Source organism: Lissotriton vulgaris, chromosome 7, assembly GCF_964263255.1.
Source record: "Lissotriton vulgaris chromosome 7, aLisVul1.2, whole genome shotgun sequence".
Taxonomy (NCBI): Eukaryota; Metazoa; Chordata; class Amphibia; order Caudata; family Salamandridae; genus Lissotriton; species Lissotriton vulgaris.
Window position 1 is genome coordinate 206,490,145 of NC_141695.1, and position 24,146 is coordinate 206,514,290.

Sequence of the window (24,146 nt, forward strand, 5' to 3'; positions counted from 1 at the left end):
TCCATCTTCTGAGAAGTGAAAAATAAGTTGTGCAGGGCTGGTTAAAAAAAAGTGTTGCTCAAGAGCATGAGAAAGCCATTAAAGAAAATACTGCTCCTAGGCTGTTATTAAAAGGTACTGAGTAATAACACATGTAACAGGAGGTGTCCTCATAGAAGGTGACAAGAAGAGAAAAGGCGGTACTAAGGAGGGACTACCAAGCCTTTTGACTAATGAAAAGTTCAAATTTACAAAGAACAGTGACAGGAGCCAATTAAAAAGATTGGCAGAAAGTGGGCGGGCTTCATGTCCATATCCTGAATACAGCATGTCTCAAAGAAACAGCGCAAGCTCTGCCTAGGCAAGACTTAAAACTGAAAGACAAAAAGGGGACCTAAGAGCAGGCATTGACGGACTGAGATAGAAGGAGAAAGGAAGGCTGCCAAACAGAGGATGGTGACACACAGAGACAGAAAGTAAGAATGAAAAGGAGATCAAGAGATACAGAGACACATCAAAACAGTGAGATAAAGCAGGGGAAAGAGCGAGAGTGAGTGAAAGAGAAAGAATGTGTTGTTATTATGAGAAGCGAAAGAGAGAAGCTTAAAAACGTGGGAGAGTGGAAAGAAGAAAACAGTAAAAGGGAAGCCTTGGAATCAAAAACGAGGGGGCATATTACCAAGCAATAGCGATAATTATCGCTATTGCTTGTTTAGCGGGAAAAAAATATCGCCGCGCACCGAGGATTTTTACCGCTGAGATACCTTGATATTATCAAGGTTTATCTCAAAAGCGGTAAAAATCCTGCGAAATGCATGAATATCGCTGAAAAATCCGCGATATTCATGCATTATCGTGACAATGCTCTTAGCCATGTTATCCACCTTCCATTGGATAACATTGCTAAGAACTGCTTTTAGCAGGCGTTAGCTTTTGGAGATATTCACGCTTGGCGCGAATATTTCCAAAAGTTGTTAATAGGAGTTAGAGATGTTAGCGACTGTTTTCAGTCGCTAACATCTTAGCACGCCCACTTTGCATGTCATTAGCGATGATTATCGCTGACATGCAAAGTGGGCCCCTAAATGCCCGCTATCGCCTACAAGCTGTCGCTAACTGGTGTTAGCGACAGCTTGGTAATAGGGCGATAAAATTATCGCCGGATTAGCAGGAAAAAGTCCCGCTAATGCGGCGATAATTCCCTTGGTAATATGCCCTGAGGTTTCCTCAGTGGGGGATCTCCTTGAGAAATGGTGAGGAAAGTGGCGTTTGATCACAAATGTGTGAAGGGTGCACTGAGTCCTCCACAAACATTCACTCGTGGCGACATTACAGGGCCCTGATTCCACCAGACACAGCAGAACAAGGGCCTCCTTTTCAACCCTCTCAGTAGAAGGCTTCATTCCTGAGTCTCAAGGGTTTTTACCTTTACACAGGTCGCCACTACATATCCTCCACCACAGGTAGGACTGATCGTTTTTAGTGTTTAAATGGTGTCTTTTTGTTACACAGATGCCCCCAAGAACACCACTGCTGCTAAATTTAATCCTCATCAAAGCATTAAAGAAGGAGACAATGTGACTTTAAGGTGTTCTAGTCGAAGAAATCCGTCATTGAGCACCTATGGCTGGTTCGAGGGTCCACAGAAGACCACCACTCTGGACTACTCGTCACTGCTCACCCTGAGGAACATCAGCTGGGACAGCGGGCCCTACATCTGCACCGCGACCAATGAAGTGGGGACAGGAGAGTCACCACCGCTGCATCTAAACATTCAACGTGAGTGACACAAACACTGCACACAACGCTGCAGGAAATGTCTGTTCACATGTTTTTAAGTACAGAAAAAGCCAAAAACCTGCTCAAATCATAAGTCTTAAAGTATGCAATCGTCCAGGGATTTCATTGTGTTTAGAGTATTACTTCCAGCTTTGGTATCTGAGAGTCATAATTATATTAATACCATCTTGTTTTAGTCCCACTTACTGTTTCCAGTGTTAAATCTTGCAAATCCTATTGGGTGCTCGGCTTTCATTCCTTTCTGGCAGAATTGGAAAAAAAACGTAAAGCTCCCATTTTTGCAACCTTTGTAAAACATTGATGTAGTTATTCTGACATTACCGTAAATTGACTTGCATAATTTTAGGCGTGGAATTGTATGAGTTTTCTCTAAGAGATGTCTGAGTGTCTGACTGCAGATATTTGAGAATGACCACTGGGGTGTACGGACTCCCTCGCAGGCCCTAAGTGATTTGCCATGCCGTAATTATGCAAAACTGGAGGCTCAGACAATCACAGGATGAGAACAGTGGTTGGTTTTAGCTAATGACATAAATATAACACCTGATGGAACATCAATTTGGGGCAAGTGTCTACTTATCACCATGTCAAGATCAAATAAGAACAAATACAGACATGTGGCCAAATATTGTCATCTGAATAGACACCCTTTCACCTTATATGCTCAGAAGGCAAAGTCTGGAACGCACACCTTGATGCACATTAGATATGTCAGACATTCAAAAACTTATATCAGAATTTCCAATCTCTGATAAGATTTAGTATATAAAACCTGCCAAATGCCCCACATGTCAGGAGAGGTCCTATGCCCACATTATCACACAAGATTCTGTCAGATGTTCTCACCTACTGTAGGCACACTTCTAAAACCATGCAACCTTGCTTAATGCTGATAAAGCTTAGTCCCGGAGGAAGGTTGCAACCGCAGCATGTATTTACTCTTCGCAAGGAAAATTGTAATTCCTGATAATAACAGATCTTGCTGTCAGCAAGGTATGCAGTGCATTGCTTCTCCCTTAGGAAACCCTCAAAAGTTTGGGGTGTCTACCTGTCAACTGTTTAAACTAAGAGAGGGTCTTGTGGGGTTTCTGACTATGAAAGTGTGGCCATAACAGGGTTGGTTTCAACTTCCTCAGGGCACTGGCTAGAATTCCCAAAATGTTTCCCAAAATGTTTCCCAAAATGTTTCGGGGGAGATACCAAGACGGGGGGTTCGGCCCACAGAAAGGAAAGGAGGAAGGTGGTAAACCCACCAAAGAAAATTCCTCAGAGTCCCTGAACCTTAAAGGAGAAGAGAGCAAATACCACCCAAACTCCTAGTAGTAAGCAGAGTAGTGGTGACCCTAAGCTCAAAAAGTTCATTTGAGGTAGGCCCTGCTTTCTTTATCAGCATGTTTGGCACTACAGAGGAGACCCAGATTGTCCCAAGAAAAATGTAACCACTGGAGTTGTCAGTGTAGCCTTACAGGATTATTCTTCAGATAAGGATATCCTAGTTGCTTTTAACTGGGAAAAGGGTAGAGAGAGTGAGTTGATGGTTTCTTAGTGTAGTAAAATGTTTACTCTATTAAGGTGAATGGAACCCCAGTCACTGCCCTGAGAGATACTTGTGCCAGTCACACCATTGTGCATGACAGACTGGTATCTCCAGAAAAGTATTTGCCAGGAGAGACTATGAGAATAAAGGCTGTACCAGGTGAAGTTGCTGTTAGGCCTGTGCCTTTAGTAACTTTAGATGTAGAGGGTCAACTTAGTGTGGTAGTCAGTTCAGACCTCCCTTGAGATTGTCTCCTTGGTAATGATCTCCCAGAGGTTGATCTGAGCTCAAAGAGTTCAGTTGCCAAGGGCACTGCCTCATCTAAATATTCTGGAGGTGCTGTTCCTGTAGTCAGGAAAAGTAGGCCCCAGAAGAAATGACATTTCAACACATGCATTGATGAGAATGAAATATCGTCTTTATTAAGAAAACTGCTAATTGTGAAATCCACATCAACCTCAACTCACAATATGTAGTTAGGATGGCCCTGAGACCTAGGCCCGGGGATTGCTAATTGATAGATTAAAGATGGGACAGTGTGTAGCTGGCAGGCTAATGCTCAGGCAGAAAAAAATTGATCAATCCCACAGATAGTTGCAGTGACATTACAAAAGGTCAATGGAGATTGCCACCATAAGCGCACATGGCCGGTGGGGGTCTGCACATTTAAAAACACCACAAAGTCAGATGCCACATGAGTTAGGAGCACATCCCCAGTCATGGCCTAGCACACGTAGTTATGACACGCTCCCCATGCTGGACCTTGGTACACGTATCCACTGTAATTCAACAACAGACCCAGTCCAACGGCGTCAAAATATATCAGTGGCTATGAAAGAGGGCAGTTAAACTGTACTGCTCCTAGGAACTCTCTTATATACGTTATAAGGAGGTGATGCACTGAACTCCGCCCATGTTAAAAGACACACCTGTTCTCACCGACAGTACCACAGAACCACATAAACTGTGACCCAAAAACAGTTTGGAGGACTCCTAAGTTGGCAATGTTAAGTCCTTCGCTATTCCCCAAGAATTCCTGGAAAGTTAGGCCACAGTTTGATTTTGATATGTCTGTACAGACATATCAAAAATGTATTTCTATCTTAACAATATACAGCTCCTTGCCTTAGGGATTCACCGGCTTGCCTTAGAGGAGACTTATATTTATAGTTAAGGGATTTGTGTACTTTCCACTAGTCGCGTGAGCAGTGCATGCACAGCCTCTTTAGTCTGCAATGGCAGCTTAAGTTGCATTTTCACTTTGTTGGTGACACAATCAGTTCTGCAGCTCATGTGTGGACATCCAGCCGTACATAACCGGAGTGCATTGGCACCATATACTAGGAACTTATAAGTAAGTCAGTACATGCTGATTGGGGTCATCCAATCAAGCATGCCATTTTGAAAGGGAAAGAACACTACCACTGAGGTCTGGACAGCAGGCCTTAGTGCACGCTTAAAGTTGAAAACCAGCAGATAGTATTCCAAAATGAGGCACAAAGTTGTGGTAAACCTGCAAAAGGCTATTTTCTTATAGATTCCCATATTGATTACTCCTTGAACGTATATCTGCAAAGGAAAGCCAGAAATATAATCCTAGTAGTGATTTGACACAGTCATTCATTTGAGATTATGGAGCACTTGCAGACAGAAATATAATTATTTATTTTCCCATTGACCACAGATGCTCCGAAAGGTGTAGATGTTGTTCTATTAGGGGACCCAGAGGAAGGAAAACCAATGGAATTGGTATGTGCGACGAAGAGCAGTAACCCAACAGAGACTTATTTCACTTGGTATAAGAATGGGAAAGTGACACAGGAAGGTAAAACATTGAAGATTGAAAGTACAGTCATGGATGATGCCGGGGTCTACCACTGCATGGCCCAAAATGCTTTAGGCAACACCTCTTCTACACCTGTTTCTGTCAACGTAAAACGTGAGTATTGTTTCATCTATATATTTTAATACTGAAAATGTTTTAAAACTTAGCAGAAATGTGTGTGAAGTGGTGGGATAGGGTATAATACATGTGATTGTTTTCCAGAACACAATCAAACCAAGACTGATTTTGCCCTAGTTATGGGATCATCAGCCGGGTACAGCTTGGGTCCAGTAACCCAATGAGCATGGGGCCCATGTCTGGGCATACCCATGCCTCTTAGGACAGTACATGAAAGACTCAAAAGATAATGGGAGGAATGCTTGCAATATGTCTAACAATTGGCAATTGCTTGGGGTAGCATCCCAACCCATCGATCATTAGTTCATCATGCCACCTCAGTTTGTACCCGGCCATATGCAAATCAGTCTTGACCCTCCGGCTCATGGGAACAGACAAGCAGAAACTGTTAGGGGAGGTCCTCCCTGAACTGGTTTCACCCTAGTTTTGGGCCCATCAGTCAGGTACAGTTTGGTTTTAGTGACACGGTTAGCATGGGACCCCCGTCTGGGTGTACCCATGCCACTTAGGGTGGTACCTGAAACACACAAAAGGTGATGGGAAGAATGCAATCAATTTGTCTAACAGTGTCAAACACTTGTGGTAGCATTCCAAAGACCGTTCTTTTATTCATCAGGCCACCTCATTCTTTCTATGAAGAGTAGGGCCAAGACTGATTTGCATATGGCAGGGTCTAAACTGAGATGGCATGGTGAATAAAATCACAATGGTTTGGGATGCTCCCCTGAGTGCTTGCCAGTGGTTAGGCAAATTGCAAGCATTACTCCCATCACCTTTTGTGTTTTTCATGTGTGCCCTAAATAGCATGGGCATGTCCAGACTTGAGTCCCATGCTCACTGTGTCACTAGAACAAAGCTGTACCCGGCTGATGAGCCAATAACTGGGGCAAAACAGGTTGTGGTTTGCTGTGCACCGGTCAAGGATGACCTGGCCTGGCAGCTGGGGCTGGACTGTTCCCATAAGGAGCAGGGTTAAGAGTGATTTGCAAATGGCTGGGTCTAAAACTGAGATGGCATGGTGAACAAAAGCATAATTGTTTGGTATGCTCCCCTAATTGTTTGCCAGTGGTTATACAAATTGCAAGCATTTCTCCCATCACCTTTTGTGTTTTCCACTTTGTGATAACCATCAGATCTCTGTTATTATTTTATATATTCTTGTAGAATGTGTTATATATAAAGGAACCAGTATGCGCACTACCCCTAGTTCAAATTGTTGTTGTAAGTGTGTACCATGCTCCAGGGTATCACTCTCTGAACAGAGCATAGTAGTATCAAACTGGTTGCATCCCTATGCGAGTGGGGTATGTCCTGCGGGCACTGGTTAACAAATCCTTCAAAAAGGTTTCAGTTTTTTGTTTTCTGTTCACAAAAACAACACTCAACATCCGTTGATTTCAATTTTTATTGATATTGTTGCATCACAATATTAGATCTTTGTTTTCTGGAAGTTCAAACTACGATTCCCAGAATACAGTGTAGCTGATATGTACACTTCGTTAATTCCAGTGCATTTCGGCTGTGAAGCCTTCACCTGGGGATAGTCTGCAATTTAAGTATGGGCTGATGTCAGTTTAATCCAGAAGAAGAATACCACTTGAATGATATCAGAATGATATAACCTAAGATTAACCCACGGGTGGCGTGAGAGATAGTCAGGGAACCTTAACCCACTGGTGGTGGGAAATGTCTCTAAGAAAATAGTGCAAGTTTTTCTGTTAACAACAACGGCTACTAAGTGAAGTGAAGTTAAAGTTAAAAAAGTGCCATCAGTTTAAAAGCGTGCAACCGATTGTGCTGTTAAAACAATACACCCTATATTGGGTGCATGTCATGCCGCTTACCGGTGTCTCAGGATGAAAAGGGCTTAAGTGTAATCGCCATTCCTACTCCGTTCATCCGTAACAAAGTATCTCAAGGTCTGATACGAATGTGTGGTTTAAGTGGCGTTGTCGTGATGACGTTCGCATAGGAGTAAATAAAGGTAGAAAAAGGACTTTTAGTGTGTCGATAAAGTTATTCAGTAGGGGCTGCCTTTCAAAGCCCCTCATTCACGGCAAAGCTTGTATTAGTGCTCAATGCATACTAATGTCACCATGTGGTAATTATGTGGAAACTGAGGTAAAATGTGAAAAAAACTACGTATTTACGTGAAATTATTTAAATGGTCATAATTCCATCACAATATGCAAGCTAAAACATTTGACTGAATTAAACACTGGTAGCACACATGAAAAAATATGGTAAACATACAAATCATAGTAATAAAGCTCAAGCGGCATGGGTCAAGAGTCTAATCATGCGTACTAAATACATACACAATGTGTTTTTAGATTATAAGTAACACTGGAACTCCATACGTTCATTCATTCCATTAGGGTCATGTTGGTGTGACTGTGATGAATGGAATGCCTGGGTGCCTGGGTGGATGAGTGGTGACAGTTGGAGATGGGCTGAGCAGCTAGGCAGGCTGATCCTGGTGGGGCTGGTGTAGGGGATGAAGAAGCTGGTACATGGCTGGACAGAGATTGATACTACCCTGACGTTGGACAAATAAAGAGGACTTGAATTATACTACAATGCTACCAGTGTCTATATGTACAGTGTACAACACATTGTGTATTGTTTGGCATGGCACAGACGATCTCGCTCATTTAGGCATCTCATATCCAGCCTCCCTGATTTGTATGTAATTCATCAGTTTGATTTCTACCTGCATGACATTTCTTTTCCTCCTTTTCAGCGGCCCAGTCGAGCACAAACTTTGTGATTCTTGGAGGTGTTGCAGCAGCCATTTTCCTAATTCTATTCCTACTTGTGATTGTCATTATAATAAGGTACAGTCTCCCAGAACTCCTGGAAGCACGAAGCTGGTTTGCTATGAACATCATCATCTCAATGTCTGTGTCTTCCTTCAACAGGGGCAGAAAGAAAAAGGCGCCTCTGCTGGCAAAAGACAACACCCAACCTGCAGCTACCGAGTATTACAGAGTGAGTAGAGTCCTTGTATAGTAACACTATTGATAAGGTCAAATGAAACTACAGGCCCCAATTTCATGTAGTACTTGCCAATTAGTGGCACCCATGCTTATTTTTAAGGGAGACATAGCTTTAATGTATGGAGGCAGCATTTAATGTGTAAAATGTAAATGTAAATGTATAGGCATTTATATAGCGCACTACTTACCCGGAGGGTCCCAAGGCGATTCGACCGCTGCGAAACCCTTCCTGGCTTCCCTGAGAGATGGTCCCTTAATGGGTATCTCCAGGGTGAGACCAGGCATCCCCGGCGGTCTGGTGGGGCCGTTAGTGAAGATGAGGCAAGCTAGTGCCCAGAGTTGCCGAGTGTGATCGCTGATCAGAGTGGGCACCGAGGCGAGAGAATTATCGAGTCCGCTGACCCTGGTCCAGAAACCTGCCGCGCCGGGAATCGAACCCAGGTCCCGGGCCGTCCTCTGCTCTCGGGTCTGCCGCCTCTAACCAGTGAGCCACACTACTTCCTGTGTGACTCCTTACCCACTCCCACTCATGTATCCCTCATTTTCATGTAGAATGGAACATGGGGAAGTATTGTTCTGGAGCTACAGTTTATTAGCAGTGATTAGATACTCAACATGAAACGTCGTTTTGTTGGGTCGCGGCTAAACACAGCTTTGGCCAGACTTGTCGGTTCAAATATACATATAGTGACTTTCAGGACAGCCCCTTGCTCATGAATAGATGGCTTTGGTGTCCAGCTCATTTGGCCTTTCTTAACGCGATGACTTTCATCCCACTTCTTTTGTTTGTTTGAACCAGGAGCATTTCAGTCTCATGGTTTTCTGATTGGTTTACTTGCACCTTTACCTTATGGCATTTCTTTAATTATGGGAGCTACCTCCTTCATTTCTCTTATGCACTCTATAGTATGAGTTTTCCTGCTCTGTCCCTCGTGTTCTACTTTTCCCTTCTTCTTGCCCCTGCTACCCCTGGCTCTCTGTATTGTTTCCTCTCTTTACACTCAGCTGGGCCATTTCCAAGTATAGGCTCGAAATCAACGTTTGTGTGACTTTGCATGGAAATGTATCCCTACTGTTTCACAAAAAATTGAATAGCATTGCCTTATGGTAATTTGCGCCAGGGAGATGTTACATGGGTGGAATATAGGGCTTCCTGTGCATCCACCAATATATTGTGACGTAAACCCTTATTTATTTAAGTCAGTAAACAGGGGTTTGCTCCAAACTGGTGCACCTACCTGAGGCTAGAGTAAATAGGATAAATATCTCTATCTCTACTTGTTACTTCATCTTTGCTGCATTCCAAGGATAGTTTTGTTGCAGGAAGTTACCCCTTCCTGCACAGAAATTATCCTGACCTTAAGGTGGACACCCTTGTTTTGTTGGGCAAAGGTGCCTGCTTTGGCAATAGGTAGATCAAAGTATGCCAGCTCAAGGAGACAGCTGAACTGTCCCAATTCTTTTCTCTGTAAATCTTGCACAGATCTTATCATCTTGCGTTGCATGAAATCTTAGTAAATCCAGGAATTAGCATTTACGGTGGATACCAAAGCTTAGTGAAAATTAACTTTAATAAACCACATGATGTTACTGAACATTTTCGGCTGCATTTCTGAATTGCAACTAATGTTGTTATCATTTCCAACACACATTATTTAGTCATGCACAGCAGATACAAATTATGAGTGGTAGAAACAAGTTTCATGTAGTCTTGTAACTTTACCTATTGGTGATCATGACTGTGCACAAAAAGTTTAGGGTACATTGCGCTCAAGGACAGGTCTTCGCTCTACCAAACAGTTGCTAAAATACCAATTGATACCACTGAAGGAAATAATACTAATATCTCTTACATAAAGGCCAGAGAAATAGCAGGTCAGAATGATATGCAATATTTAATAAAGTTAATTCACTTTTATGATAGGTGAAAACAAATATGTATACTTTTCAGAAATACCAAGGTGCTTTGCCTGTCATGATAGGAAAGTCAGACATTTTGAATTCAGCAAAGTATTTAATAATGGGAATGCAAATTTCGATGTGCCTATATTTTTTAAAAGCAGTATTCTGTCCAATCTGAAGCACTGGATTGTATAATGTCATTTTTAAAAAATGGGATTCACAGGCACAGTGAGGCTCAAGCCTATACAGATCTGATGCACTATGATCAATGACAGTGTCACTGCTGCAACACTACAGCCATCAATCATTAAAATGCATACGTAAGTCTATCCCCATCCTGCAATGATGTGTCCTTCTCACGTTGCATGCCACTAATAGACACAATGGTAGCATTTGATCAGAGCAAGACAGAAAAAGTGAGGAGAAGGAAGGCTGGCTGAAGGGGCTGCCCACAAAGGAATAATCCACTCACAAAATTACATTGCTTGTACATAGGGCCCGAGTTACTACGGTTCTGATCACAAAAGACAAGTGAAATTTGCAACCATTCTTTTTATGACCGGAAATCTATTGTGTGAACTGATCTACATACTAATAGGTCAGTTTGCAAAAATAAAGATTTAGGGGCCGATTCCGATTCGGGAAAAAGCACTCCGAATAGCCGTACGGAGTCTTTTTTTCGTACGAATCGTACCCTGCAACGTCCCCGTACGTACGACGTAGTACGATTCTCACCCAATGCAGCTCCCCGTACGAATCGTACCAGGAACTGTACGACTACAATTCCTGTACGAATCGCTGCCGGAACATGCAGCAAGCGACGTTTGTACGGTTCGACAAAGGTTTTCCCGACCCAGCAAGTGCGATTCGTCCCGCCGACCCTCCGTACGACTCTTTTCCTACAGGAGCTGAAAACTATCGGAAAAGCAGAGTATGCCTCGAAACAGGTACGGAACGGACCCCCCGGGAACGGTGTGTACACCCCATGATCGCAGGGGCAGGGTGCGTACCCCTGCGATCATGGGGTGTACGGTGCGTACCCCATGATTGCAGGGTGTACGGTGCGTACCCCATGATCGCAAGGTGTATGGTGCGTACACCTTGCGATCATGGGGTACTGTGTGTACACCCCATGATCGCGGGGGTACGCACCATACCCCTGAGATCATGGGGTGTACGCACCGTACGGTGTGTATGTAAATGTGTGACCCTCCATACGAATCGCACTTACCTGACGTGTACCGTACGAATCGCGTCTCCATTCCACCGTCCAGATCGTACTCGTCGGGTCGTACAGCATGTGTACGAATCGTAAGGTCCACTGTGAGGGTACGAGTCTTACGGAATCTCTGGTGCTATTCATATGGGTCGCGACGATTCGGACAGAAACTGCCTGTACGAATCGTACCTCCCGAATCGGAATCGACCCCTTAGATTCAGTCACAATCTGACCTCTCTAAATAATATTAATTAAATAGGTCAAAAATTGTGACTCAGTTTGATTGGTCGCAATCACAGCGCTGGTGGCCTGTAAGGGTCAGCAGACTCATATGCTAGTGATTGCTTTTAAATAAAGTAAACTTTTTTTAAAGCAGTCGAGGAAATTGATTAAAAAAAAAATCTTCCATTGGTCCCCTAAACTACTGCTATTTTAGAAATAGTTTTAGAAATTGTTAGAAATGGGATTTCTGCTTGGCTAGGGTTTGCGCCTAAGCCAGGCAGAACCCACCACTCTAGTCAGGGCAATGGAGTTACACACTGAAGATAACCCCTGCTCAACCCTTGGTAGCTTGGCACGAGCAGTCATGCTTATTCCAGAGGCAATGTGTAAAACGTTTGCGAAACACACACACACAGCAGCAACATACTAGGCACACTACAAACGAAACCCCACACAAGGTTATATTAAAAATAGCCTTTATATTATCATAAACACATTAGATCATAATCACACAATATACACTGTGGCAACTGGCACCAGGTAGAAATTCACAGGCGATTATGCACATGACAATGCCATTTGGGCCACTGTCAGAACCTTTAGAGAGCACACGTAGCAAATATAAAATAACCAGTAACTACTGGCAAAATACTGTACTCTGTATCATCACTAGCAACATAAACGCATTATGTCTGCATCACATTCGGCATAAACACATTATACATAAATCACATTTAGGAGGGCACCTTAATTACTCCCCAGGTGCATACATCACCTTCAGCATGAACACATTATGCATTCGTTTAGGGCCTTGCGTCCTACCAGTACACAAGTGCTCAGAAATGACCTCAGGTCACCTAGCCTTCCTTGGGGCCCCTCTACGCTGCACCCAATGCCCTAGTCAGGGCGCTGTAAACCTAGGCAACTTTCACCAGGCCCTCCGGTTGCCAATGCAACCACCACAGACGTGCGTGCCTGGGGGCAAGGGTGCATCTCACCCCTTCCTCATTAGGAAAAGCATTGCCTTCTCATTGCAGCTGCCCACACTGTTGCGGTGTAGCTGATGCAAAATGAGCCTTGGCACCCAGTGCCTTGAGAGCCCCACTCCAAAACTCTTACAGCAAAATGCCCCCATGTTGCAACTGCCCGAGCTCTCGTGGTGCAGCTGTGAAGACAAATCAGCCCTTTCACTAAGTGTGCCTAGGGAGCCCCATTCACTGGGCTCCTTTCGGTGCACTCGCAGCACCCACCCATATTTCAGGCTCAGCCCCACTCACCGGGGCATTGGATGTGCAGGCTCCTGGGACCAACAGTGTGCCTCGGCAGGCCCTGTCACGGGACCTCTCCTCCCTTCACCTGGCCTTCTCCTGGTGACCGGCGATCTCCTGGGACTCATTCCTCCCGCCTCCGAGGTGAGGTAAGCATGGAAATGGAGCCCGCGAGGCTCCAGCTCTGTCACTACAGCAGCCACGCCCATAGTCAGTCATGGGTGCCTTACTTCCGTGTTTGCCAATCTCGGCGGCTCCTCTCATCGGCTCAAAAGTGTGGGGTGTGCTCCTGCCTTTAAATGAACACAAATGCACGGTGGGCTCCCGCTCCATCAAGCATCAGCAGTGCGGGGTGGGCTCCCGCTTCACCAGAAGTATAGGGTGGGCTCCCGCTTTACCTCAGGGAACACGAGGAATCCCCACGCCTGGATTCCTTCCAGACACATTGCAGCCTCTCACTGCAGGGCACCAGCACTCTCCCTGTCCTGGGGCCACCAAGAGAAACCGTGCAGCGCTCACGAGGCGCTAGAAGCCAGAAATTTAGGGGGGCAAAGCTGGGCCATGGTACTCCAGCTCACAGGGCTCTCGAGCAGAGGGGCAGTCCCTCGTGGTGGTTCCTCCTGGGGCCAAGCAAGCAGCAAGAACCCCAAGTAGCACTAAACTCATAGGGTCACAGCCCCAACAGTTAAAGTACATTTTCCTTTTCTCTGCCCTGGCACAGGGCTTGGGGAGCCACCCTCAACTGGTTCTTGGGGATGTTGAAGTACACTTTTTACCAGGCTTCCACCCTCCTTTGTCAGATGGGGGCTCTGTCCTCAGACACACCACAGGGGGGCAGAGCCAGCATTCACCCAGGCAGGCACAGACCTATTCAGGGTCATAGACTACACCTCCCACTACTCCAAATGCAATTCTGCCTATTCAGCCTAGTGCTGACTCACCATGCCCTCCTTGGGGCCACACACCTCTCCAGCCCCTGCAACTCCAGAGCCAGACATGCAATACACATCAGGCAGGCAGAGACACATAGCACACAGAAGTGCCAACTTCTAAAAGTGGCATTTCTAAAATAGTGATAATAAATACGCGCACACGCTGCTCCTCTCATATCAGGAATTACCACTGAACCACTTATCAGGGAATCCCCAATGCATTCCTATGCGAGGGCAGCCTCACAGCAGTGAGGAACCAAAATGGCTGGTTGTCACTACCAGGTACATGTCCTACCCTTTACCTACAATGCACCCTGCCCATAAGGCACGCTAGGGCCTTCCTAAGGGGTAACTGACAAGCAGGAAAAGGGGGATCACTGACGTGGCACACACTTAAGGTGTCACGTCACAACGACCAGCAGCATTTAATTTACTGGCCCTGGGTATCTGAGATACCCCTTTACAGGGGACTGACAGGTAAATTAAATACGCCAATCAGGTGTACACCAATCGTACCATGTTTACCACAGAGAGCACATGCACTTTACACTGGACAGCAGTGCTAAAGTGCCCAGAGTCCTAAAACCACCAACACCAGGTCAAGAAAAAAGGCTAGGAGGAAGGCAAAAAGTTCAGGGATGACCCTGTATAAGGGCCAAGTCCAACAAATATTAATTATTGAATGTGTGCACTATGTCACAACCATTTATGTTTATACATTCTAGTTTTTTTACATCTCAGTCTAAAAGCGTGAAAGAGGAAGTGTTCATAAAGGAGTATTCAGATTTTATCAATTATGGAGTGTTGTAGTATTGTTTATGTAATAGATATCAAGAAGACTGTGATAGCAATTTTAATTTCTATCAGAGGTACACAACATATGCTTGTAGAACCACTTGCATGTTCTGTAATACATAATCATATAGTTAAATTACATGACCTCAATATTGCATGGTAATATAGGCTTCGTGACTTACGCATTTGACAACATGCACCCATAATACTCCATAATACTCCACAAAGATCTTATTTGTGATGAAAAGGTGAATAACACACAATGGCATTCACATCCTTTAACACATACTCCTTTAAATAACTTGCAACAGCACTATAATAAGATGCTGTAAATCCAGTAGTACAGGCAAATAATACAGAAATGATCTGCAAACAGCAACCATCAGTCAATGGGTAAAGGCAAGTCAGTCTTAAGCACAGGTAAAGCAACACAAGGTATGTAATGTAGTATAGATATATGGTGTAGGTGCAAATTTACAGGGTTAAAGGGTGCTGGGCTCAGTGGGAGTTATACATAATGTGGCAGAAATTGGCATAAGCCAGGGTGTGTATGGTAGGGAAACATGATGATGGAAAGAAGCCAGGAAAGAACAAATGTGGTTAGGAGAACTCCGTAGAAGATGAAGCTGATTCACATGGTCTAACTTAGAAAGTATGAAGGGTCCAAACGCCACTGCAATGAATGGTGTATACATTAAGCAAAGAGTTGGTGCTGGTGTATTCCTGGATAAGGCCCATGTAGCGAAGCAATCTATTTCATATATTGTCCTCACAAATAAAATTTCCAAGCTGTGACCTTCTGAATACATTTACACGCTCAACAGTGTTGGATTAGTTTCTCTGAAACGAAACTTTTTACATCTAGCTTTGCCCAACATTATCACAACACCCTGAACATCATATAAAAGGTCCTTTTCCTTACTATGTACAAATGTCATCACTATCTTCATCAGTGGGGCGACATATACGTATGCCTGCCAATATACATTGATTTAGCACCATGGTAGAACTCTACCTACTATTTACACTTTTGGTGCTTTTAGTCATGTTTATCTGCTTCTGTTTCCTAATCATTGCAGCACACGTATTTTATGAAAGAATAACGTTGGTTCAGTAAATATTTTGGAAAACGTCCCGCTGTGTATTCTCTGTATATTTCTCTGAGGACAATTGAGCATGAGTGACTGAGCTAAAGGTTCTGTACTGTTTCCTGATTGAACAGGGTTGTCATGTTCAGTGGTTGCCAGAAACCTTTTGCTCCATGTTAGATTAGAGGGGCTTATGGTGGCACTTTGAGCTAGCTGGTCTATAGGCCAACATATCCTGTGGGGTGTTTGGAATCAGTCTTGACACCAGGCCCTTGGTTTATATTGTCTGAACAATGCTGCGTTCCAACAGATTGATAGTAACTACACGACAGGGCAAATAGAACTTAATTCATATACTCCATAACTAATTTTGTCAGAATCTTAGGCCAACAAGCAGCTCTTCAGCAAAGTAGCAATCCTCATGCTTTAGACAAGAAATGTTGAGTTTAAGGGCCACTCTAGGTGTTTGTTTGAAGGGATCAAAGAAAGATGCATCTAAAACCGACTTCATGCATAGAGAAACAAGTTGTATCGATGAGTAATGGAGAAGAGATTTAGTAGTTATATGTTTATCCAAAAGTGTTTATTGATAGTTTAATGGTAATGAAGAGTTTTCTTACAAAATGCATCTTAAGTCTTCTGCCATACATGAGTAATCCAGGACTCATGGGATTTCATCGAGGATGTTAAATCATTGGTTGACTTGGCATCCAACAATGAAAAAAGCTTATGCATGTGTTTTAACTCAAGAGCATGCATTTAAAACTTCAAGTACATACTCATCCTATACCAAATTGGAAGGATATTGAAGAAGGATTTTGGTATTCTCCTCCATTACGACAGTGACTCACATTGACCAACTAAAGACGCAAATTTATTGGGCATATGGACTGATATATATTGCATCACATTGCATCATGACTTCCCATACAGACAATGTGGCTTTTCAAGCTCAAGCCTTTCTGTTCATCATTAAAACACTTAAACCGTTTCTCTATCACAGTGGTGTTCAACAGATGGTGAGATCCAACGTAAACTACAACTGCTCAGTCTTGCTGGTCTTTCTGTCCACCTCTTGATTCCAATCAATGCTGTCAGACTATTCTCAGGCTCTAAAACATAAGAGTATAAAGCCCAGTCCTCAGACATCTACAACGGCTTTCCCTTAAGGTCAGAATTAAATTCAAACTGCTTTGTATAAAACCTAGCTTCTTACTACTTAACAAACCAGGTTATATGAGTGTCACAAAAGATATGCAGAAATCTTAACTTAGGAAGCTAACACAATCTTCTCGAGACCAGGAAATGCAACAGCTGATCAAGTGCCACACAATCCATTTCAAGAGCTTCCGTTTGAACCTCAACAGTCTGAATCTCTATCCTAAAGGATTAAAAACGTTTCTCTTTTGAAAGCCAACCAAACTAATCATCCTCGCCAGTGCTTAATTTGTAATAAAATATAAAAGTAGGCCACTGCAGCTTTAACCACCTATTGCCTTGCAAGCACTGCCAACGCAATACCTATGCAACTATTAACCATAGCACCCCAACAAGTGTGATTATTTGGACTAATCCAGGCCACCAAATCTATAACAATGGCTTGGGTGTCAGGAATTAATCGTTTTTTAATATATAATGAATTAATAAACAGCTGTTGTTCACCTCAACTCTAAATTACACAGACAGTGCCACCGTGTGGCAAACTGTTATGGTGGCAGTATTCAAAATTAAGTGCAGTTGCCGAGCACCGGAAACCACTGGGTCAAATTAAGCACTAATCCTCACTCACCTAGACACCTGAGAACCTCCGCATAACTTTCCGTCAATGAGTCAAATTTTTGCTTTCACTCTTTTTCCTTTTTTTTCTTACTTCCAATAACATTGATTTGCCTACTTCTTTACTTATCACTTACAATATATCCTGAGCTTCCCATACAGTTCTACACATTCCTGGTTCCCACTTTCAACCTGATATTTGTCCTTTACAACTTCATCCCGTGTCCATCTATAAACCGACCCTTTCTCAGCATCGTGTCTCATTCTTTCCCCATCAGAATCAATCTAACTCTGATATATGTTTACATCTGTGAAATTTGTCTTGAACAAAAGCTGTATAATGAAGAATGCACTCATGCCCCAGAGTAGACCTCTCTATTTGAGAATGTATAAATAATTAAATGAATTAAATATTACATCTGCATTTGTGTTTGGATCACATTATTTGCAATCAAGCAACGTTTTTCTAAGTCCAACAAACATAGCTTATCTGGCATCACACACTCTCTGTAACGTGAAGTATGTTTGTCAGTACATGATAAAGGCAGTCAATTACTTTGAAGATAAAGAGCCTGCTTTAGAGTTTGTCAGGCAGTTACTCTGTCACAGATCTGATTTATATCCCATCCCCTGTATTGAAAGTGAAATAGGATATTATGCACTTACAATATGGAGGACAGGGAAACTGCCAAGTTTGTGATGGATCCCCCATCGACCAAACTGTAAATAAGATCTAACGGTTTCATCATTAGCACACAGGGAGGAAGGTAGGGAGCAAAGTGCATGGCAGGTCGCAGGCTCCCAGGCTTCCATTTACAGTTGTGAACCAGGGTATTAAATATGGAGCATTTACTTTTTTTAATTTGAGGTGGCAGAAGAAACTGACATCAATCTCATGTTATATCTAAGCTTTTTGTTGATTGTTGAAGAAGGATGCGGCTATTTGTGAGGAGATAGGCATCAGCGACCTTGTGAGGGAAGATATCGATCGGAGTTACCTTGAAGCTGTTCAATAAAAGGCAAAAATATGAGTTACAGTGGGTGTAAGTGACAATCCACTGAGAGAAGTACTCCTTCAGATGATCAGGGCTATGGAATAGAGTGTGCCCTTTGAATCTGAAGCATGTCACAGATTTAATAGTACTTTTCTGCAACTGAGTGAAAGCTGCTAATGGGTGTCTTAGTGAAATTTTTGTATCATTTTCCGAAGAGAGAAACAAGTCTTATCATAAACCCCTTCTATACATCTTTCAACCTGAGGATGGCAGGTAGACGACTAAGGACACAATAACCTGGTTAAACACTAAACTGCACGACTGCAAATTGGAGGTTGTGTGTGTGCCAGGAAAGAAGAACTTGACAGATAACTTCCTTTCAAATTTTCCTTCCAAATGTATTTTTATGATAATTGTAAAATAATTTTGTGATGGTGCCTTTTTATTCATATAATTACTAGGAGAACATGCAACACCTGAAATTTAGCAAGAAATACTTTACATAATATGATAACATTTTGATTGCTGCTCTATGGCATGTTTGTCTAGGGTGGGCATGCTGTTTGGATGCATTAGCTTATTATAACTTCACAGTGATATATATTAATCACCCACACGCTCATTTGTTATACTTTGCTATCATGATAATATGTGATTGAATTTACAGCTTCTTGTGTTTAAAAAAAGTAAACACTTATGACTTTCTTGAAGATGGAACAACAACAATACTAACTGTATGCCAAATGTATCTCCTATGCAATATTGTCCTGTCTATTCTGTTAAATTCACCATTTATAATGCCAGCTTCATCTTCTGGATTTTCTTTGAGGGTACTCTTCAGCAAAGAGACCATGTTCCAAACTTCCAAACGGTTGTAGCCTTATCTACATTATTATTATGGGGTTTTCGTTATAGGAGAGCTGGAGGAAACATACACATATACGCCCACGTAATTTCATGCAGTTCCCCTAACACAAAGCCAGAAGTACGGCTTTGACAAAGAGTATTCCCAGCTGTTGTGAAAGTAGTGTTCTGTGAACCATAGATGTAATCAAAAATGCTTTCTTGATTTATCTGTACAATTTTGCCTTAATGGTTGATTACATTTTGGGTTTTGTTCCAACGTTTCATGACTCTGTTGCAGTGTATTGTTTATAATTAACATACACTTCTACTTTATATGATGGGCATAAGAAGGTTGTGTGTTTTGTTTAGCAGCATGTTGGAAATAATGAAGAGATATGGATGAAGGAGCATCTCTACGGAACCATAGATAACTACATCCATGTGAGAGACGAAAATCAGAGGAGATCCGTGCAAGAGTGAGTATGCATGCATCACATGCACTTGTGTCGTAGTGTATAAGTGTGTGTTCGCTTTCGTGCATTCAGCTACTTCCCCAGGGAGAGGCTGTCTCCACCCGGTATTGGCCTTTGTAAAGATGCCAAGCACCAATGGTGACATAAAAAGGAGGTTTAATTGCCCAATTCAAATGGGGTTCAATTGTCAGCAGCCGTAAACTATATGAAAAGACTAAGAAATCAAAATCCACCCTGACCTACTGTTGACTCACCCTGGGTGTAGTTCCCGTAGCAGCGCTACGCGTAGCTACGCGAAGTGCACTTCGCACTACACGAGCTATGTGTAGCTGCGCAAACTGCGTAGTGCACTGTGCAAAATGCTGTTCGCACTGATTGCACAGTGCCAGATGCTTGTTCATACTGTGCAATCAGAGCAAACCGCATCTTGCACAGTGCAAGCGGTGGTTTTCTGCCACTCGAGTGGATTTTTACTCGAGCGGCAGCTTTCTAAACGCGGACTAGCAGTTTCTCATCGTGAGGGGTCGCGAGCATACGCGACCACTCGCATTGAGAAACCTGACCTCTCCACGTTGAGAATCTCGCCGGGAGGTTTATTTTCCATGCTCGCGATCAGCAACTTGATGTTGCTGATCGCAAACAAGCAAAAAGTCTTGCCGGGATATAATTTTGCTCGCTCACGGTCGCCAACTTGACATTGAGGACCGCGAGCAAGCAAAAAATAACCGACACGTTACGTGTCTTTGCACTGTGCTACGTGCAATTCGAGTAGGGCAAAGTAGCTCAAACTTCGCAAACTACACGAGCGAAGCGTAGTACTTTGCCCAGGGTTACTGTTGACATGAAACAGTTAAGAAGATGTTTTTATACATTGTTAAAAGATGCTCAAACTTTTGAAAGTCAGGCTGCAGATTCAATAAGGAGACTGACAGCACTGTGCCTCTTAAACTTAGCTGTCTGGACCTTTCTAGTTTGGATCCATCTAAATCAGTTTATCACCCTGTTTTGCAGGGCCGTTCATGCTTACCTATTGGTGTCATAACCGTTATGATCGCTAGAACACTTAGATTTGAATGTTTTACATTTTCCCAGAAGTTGTGCACCAGGGTCAACCAGCTCAATCTATGCAAAAATGAGTTGGATGCTTTATGGAGGCAATAGCTCAGCGCTAAAATGTTTTTTGCATGTGTATCTATTGCAGGTATCCAGAGCTCATCGACCCTTATTGCAGTGTAGAAAAAGGTTACAGCCAGCTTCCAGGAAGAGAGCATGAACAGCAGGTGAGGACCATTACTTAGAGTGCATGACGGTTATACATTTCTCTTCAGAGGGGATCTCTGGCAGCAGACATTTTGATCTAACAGGGTATCTGAGGTAGAAAAGGCTAGAGGCAGCAAATTCACCTATGCCGCATATCTGTACATTCAGGAGGACATTCTGTGACCTCCATTAGGAAGTAGACATCTTAAATAATACAAGTTAGGGTTTTCTCCACATATAGGAATCGCTTTCATTGGCTGCGGGTTTAGGTTTGTCTCAACATGATTTGCATGCAGTTCATGACTCACCCCACTTGTAAATTAAAGAGATACTATACCTGCATCAACTCCATAGGACAATAATATAACAGTACAACTGCCAGGTCATACCAGCTAAGTTAAAAAAGTATGAGGTTCTTGTAGCAGTCATGCAATGACAAACCGAAGAAGATCTAGAGTAAGTAGACTCCACTGACAAGCAACACATCTGGGACAACCAGTCCAGATTATGGCCTGGGAACAACTGTACTACAATTAAATCCTCACATAGGAAGTCAAGAGAGTGGACTAGTTAGGTCTCTCGAAAGTGGACTTCATAAATTTAAAGAATTTCCCCATCTCCTTGGTAACTGGGTGACTGAGTGCTTCAAACACTAAAGAGAAAAAAAGTTTTAAAAAAATTAGATAACAGTCTTGATTTGACATGAAAACCTTAGAGTATTCTTTTACCCAGCCACAAAAAAAAGAAAGGGCTACATTACCATATTGCTTTGGATGCTGGTGGAATTTGAAAGTGGTGAGGTATAATATATAGCCTTATAGCGGGCTATATTTGCTAATAAAGGCCCGCTTCAGCATTAAAGGCCAGAGCCGAAGGCGAGGGCCTTTAACACGGGAGCAGGAATTTAATAGCCAGTATAGCCCAGCTATGAAGGGCTATAAGGCTATTAGAACATTCTGCTACTAGAGGGCAGAATGTTCAAACAAATAAAACAAAGGCCTCTCCGAGCCCGAGGGGGTTTAAAACCCCTCGGTCTCAGAGAGGCCTTTGTGAAAACAACATTGGAATGTTGCTTTGCGGACCTTTACCGGCCCTTAGAAGCATGGAGCACTCCATTGTCTTCAATGGAGTGCTCCACATTCCAATGTTCTGATACCGAGTAAACAAACTTTTAAGCAAAAGGGGGTGGTGATGGACAGAGTTTCTGAATTAAGCAGAATACTCTCACCCAGTCAAGAGATCAGGGCTTGATCCAACACCGTTTTTTAGCTCACTGCACCATCCCAGCTCAGAACCTGGCTATATGCAAATTAGTCTGTCCCTGGCCCAGTGCATCATGGGAACAGGGCAGACCAAACTACCAAGCCAATTCTTTCACTGGAAAGGAAACAAGCTTCCGGGGATCGGTTTCTGGCATTACAGCCGTCTTCGGCCGTCTTCGGCCCGTCCATCACCACCCCCTTGAGTAAACAAACGTTGGCACGCAAGCGTTACAAACAGGCTTGACGTTTACCTGGGTGATCTGGGGGAAGCTACCACCCCCTTCCCCCCTCAAGAATATTGTTAAAAATGGTCAATTTTTCAGAAATGTTTCTGTAATAAATTGACCAAAAACAAAGGGAGGCATGCCCAGAAGCAGCGCCCAACAGTGCTTTTCCCCAGTAAATGGATGAGAGAAGTTCTAGTCCTAATTCAAAAGTGGTGGCCAAAACGTAGCTTACATTAAGAAAGAGATGTTTTTTCAGTTAACCCCTTCGCTGCTAGGCCTTCTCCCCCTCCCCCAGTGCAAAGCCTTTTTTGACTATTTGGGGTAGTTCGTGCTCTTGCCCCGTAACCTTTTGTCCACATGAGGTATTCACGCCAAATGTGCATCCTTTTCTTCCAATATCCTGAGGATTCTAAAGGTACCCAGGGTTTGTGGATTCCCTATGGGGAGCGAGAAATTAGCCAAAACACAGCAAAATGTTGTTTGTTTGGGGAATGATAGGAAAAGGTGCTGCAGAAGAAAGTGGCTGTTTTTTTTTAACCTACAAATGGTATGTGGTGCTAAAATCACCATCTTCCTAGCTTTCAGAAACAGGCAGACGTTTGTCAGAAAACCAAACTTTCCACAAAATTTTGGCATTTTACTGGGACATAGCCTATTTTCCCTATTTTTTTAGCTTTCAACCTCCTTCTAGTTAGTGGTAGAAATGGGTGTGAAAGCAATAACGGATCCTGGAAGCTATTCATTTACGAAAAGTAGAAAAAAGTCTTAATTTAGCGAGGGGACATTTGTGTTGATCCTTCAACATATTCTTATAGAAACTAAGGGCCTGATTATGATGGTGGTAGGACGAGCGTCTGACTGTCATCCTGTCGGAAACTGGACCGGCTGACAGAGAGTCGGCAGGACCCGCAAGGGAAATTAGGATCCGACCGCTGAGGAGACAGTCAGAAACATGCCTCTCAGCATTGAGACCTGTGCTGCAGCCCGAAAAAGGGCTCCAGCACATGCATCAATGCTAAGAGGCATGTTTGTAAATATATCCCTGCACCATGTGGCTGTTTTGTGGGTGTTTTGTGGGGCACCATAGGTACCCCCTAGACCCCATACCGAATGGGTCACTTTTTTTGCCTTTTCATGGCGGGTTAATCACCATGAAATGGCTAGTGGAAAGGTACATTGTAATCCTTACGGCAGTGGCTGAGCAGGCATCCCCACTATTGTATGGATTGCAGTCCCTCCGACGGTCCGAAGGGCTCCTTGATCCTGTCAGATGCGTGGCAGTCGGTCACCACCCCACCATCTGCCCGCCTTCGTAATGCGGCAGGCGGTCCTGTAGTGCCCAATGGCAGTGGGATGGCCACTAATGGCCTGACGGTGGCAGTCCCTCAGCCATCGTAGTCAGGCCCCAGACTGTTGAAATAAAAAAATATTGAAATTGAGTTGAAAAAAACAGCCAATTGTGCCAACGTTTTAATCTGTATCTTCTTGTAAGTATGGCAGATTTTTTAAAGCAATATAACTTTATGACTGCTGTATATATCTGGTTGTAGGCATATATAGGTCTTGTAGGTTCAACAAAAACCAGAGTTACACAGAGCCAATA

General features: G+C 43.3%; 1 protein-coding gene across 2 annotated transcripts in view; it reads left to right on the forward strand.

Moving 5' to 3' along the window:
- Window positions 1-24,146, forward strand: part of LOC147701203 (B-cell receptor CD22-like) — a 143,322-nt gene that overhangs the window by 94,346 nt on the left and 24,830 nt on the right. The window contains exons 5-10 of one of the 2 annotated variants that reach the window (XM_086929957.1): window positions 1,492-1,758; window positions 5,001-5,255; window positions 8,023-8,116; window positions 8,201-8,270; window positions 19,691-19,797; window positions 20,996-21,074. In XM_086929957.1, the coding sequence (XP_086786083.1) occupies window positions 1,492-1,758; window positions 5,001-5,255; window positions 8,023-8,116; window positions 8,201-8,270; window positions 19,691-19,797; window positions 20,996-21,074 (872 nt within the window). The remainder of the gene's footprint in view (window positions 1-1,491; window positions 1,759-5,000; window positions 5,256-8,022; window positions 8,117-8,200; window positions 8,271-19,690; window positions 19,798-20,995; window positions 21,075-24,146) is intronic. The other variant, XM_086929958.1, reaches the window with a different exon arrangement.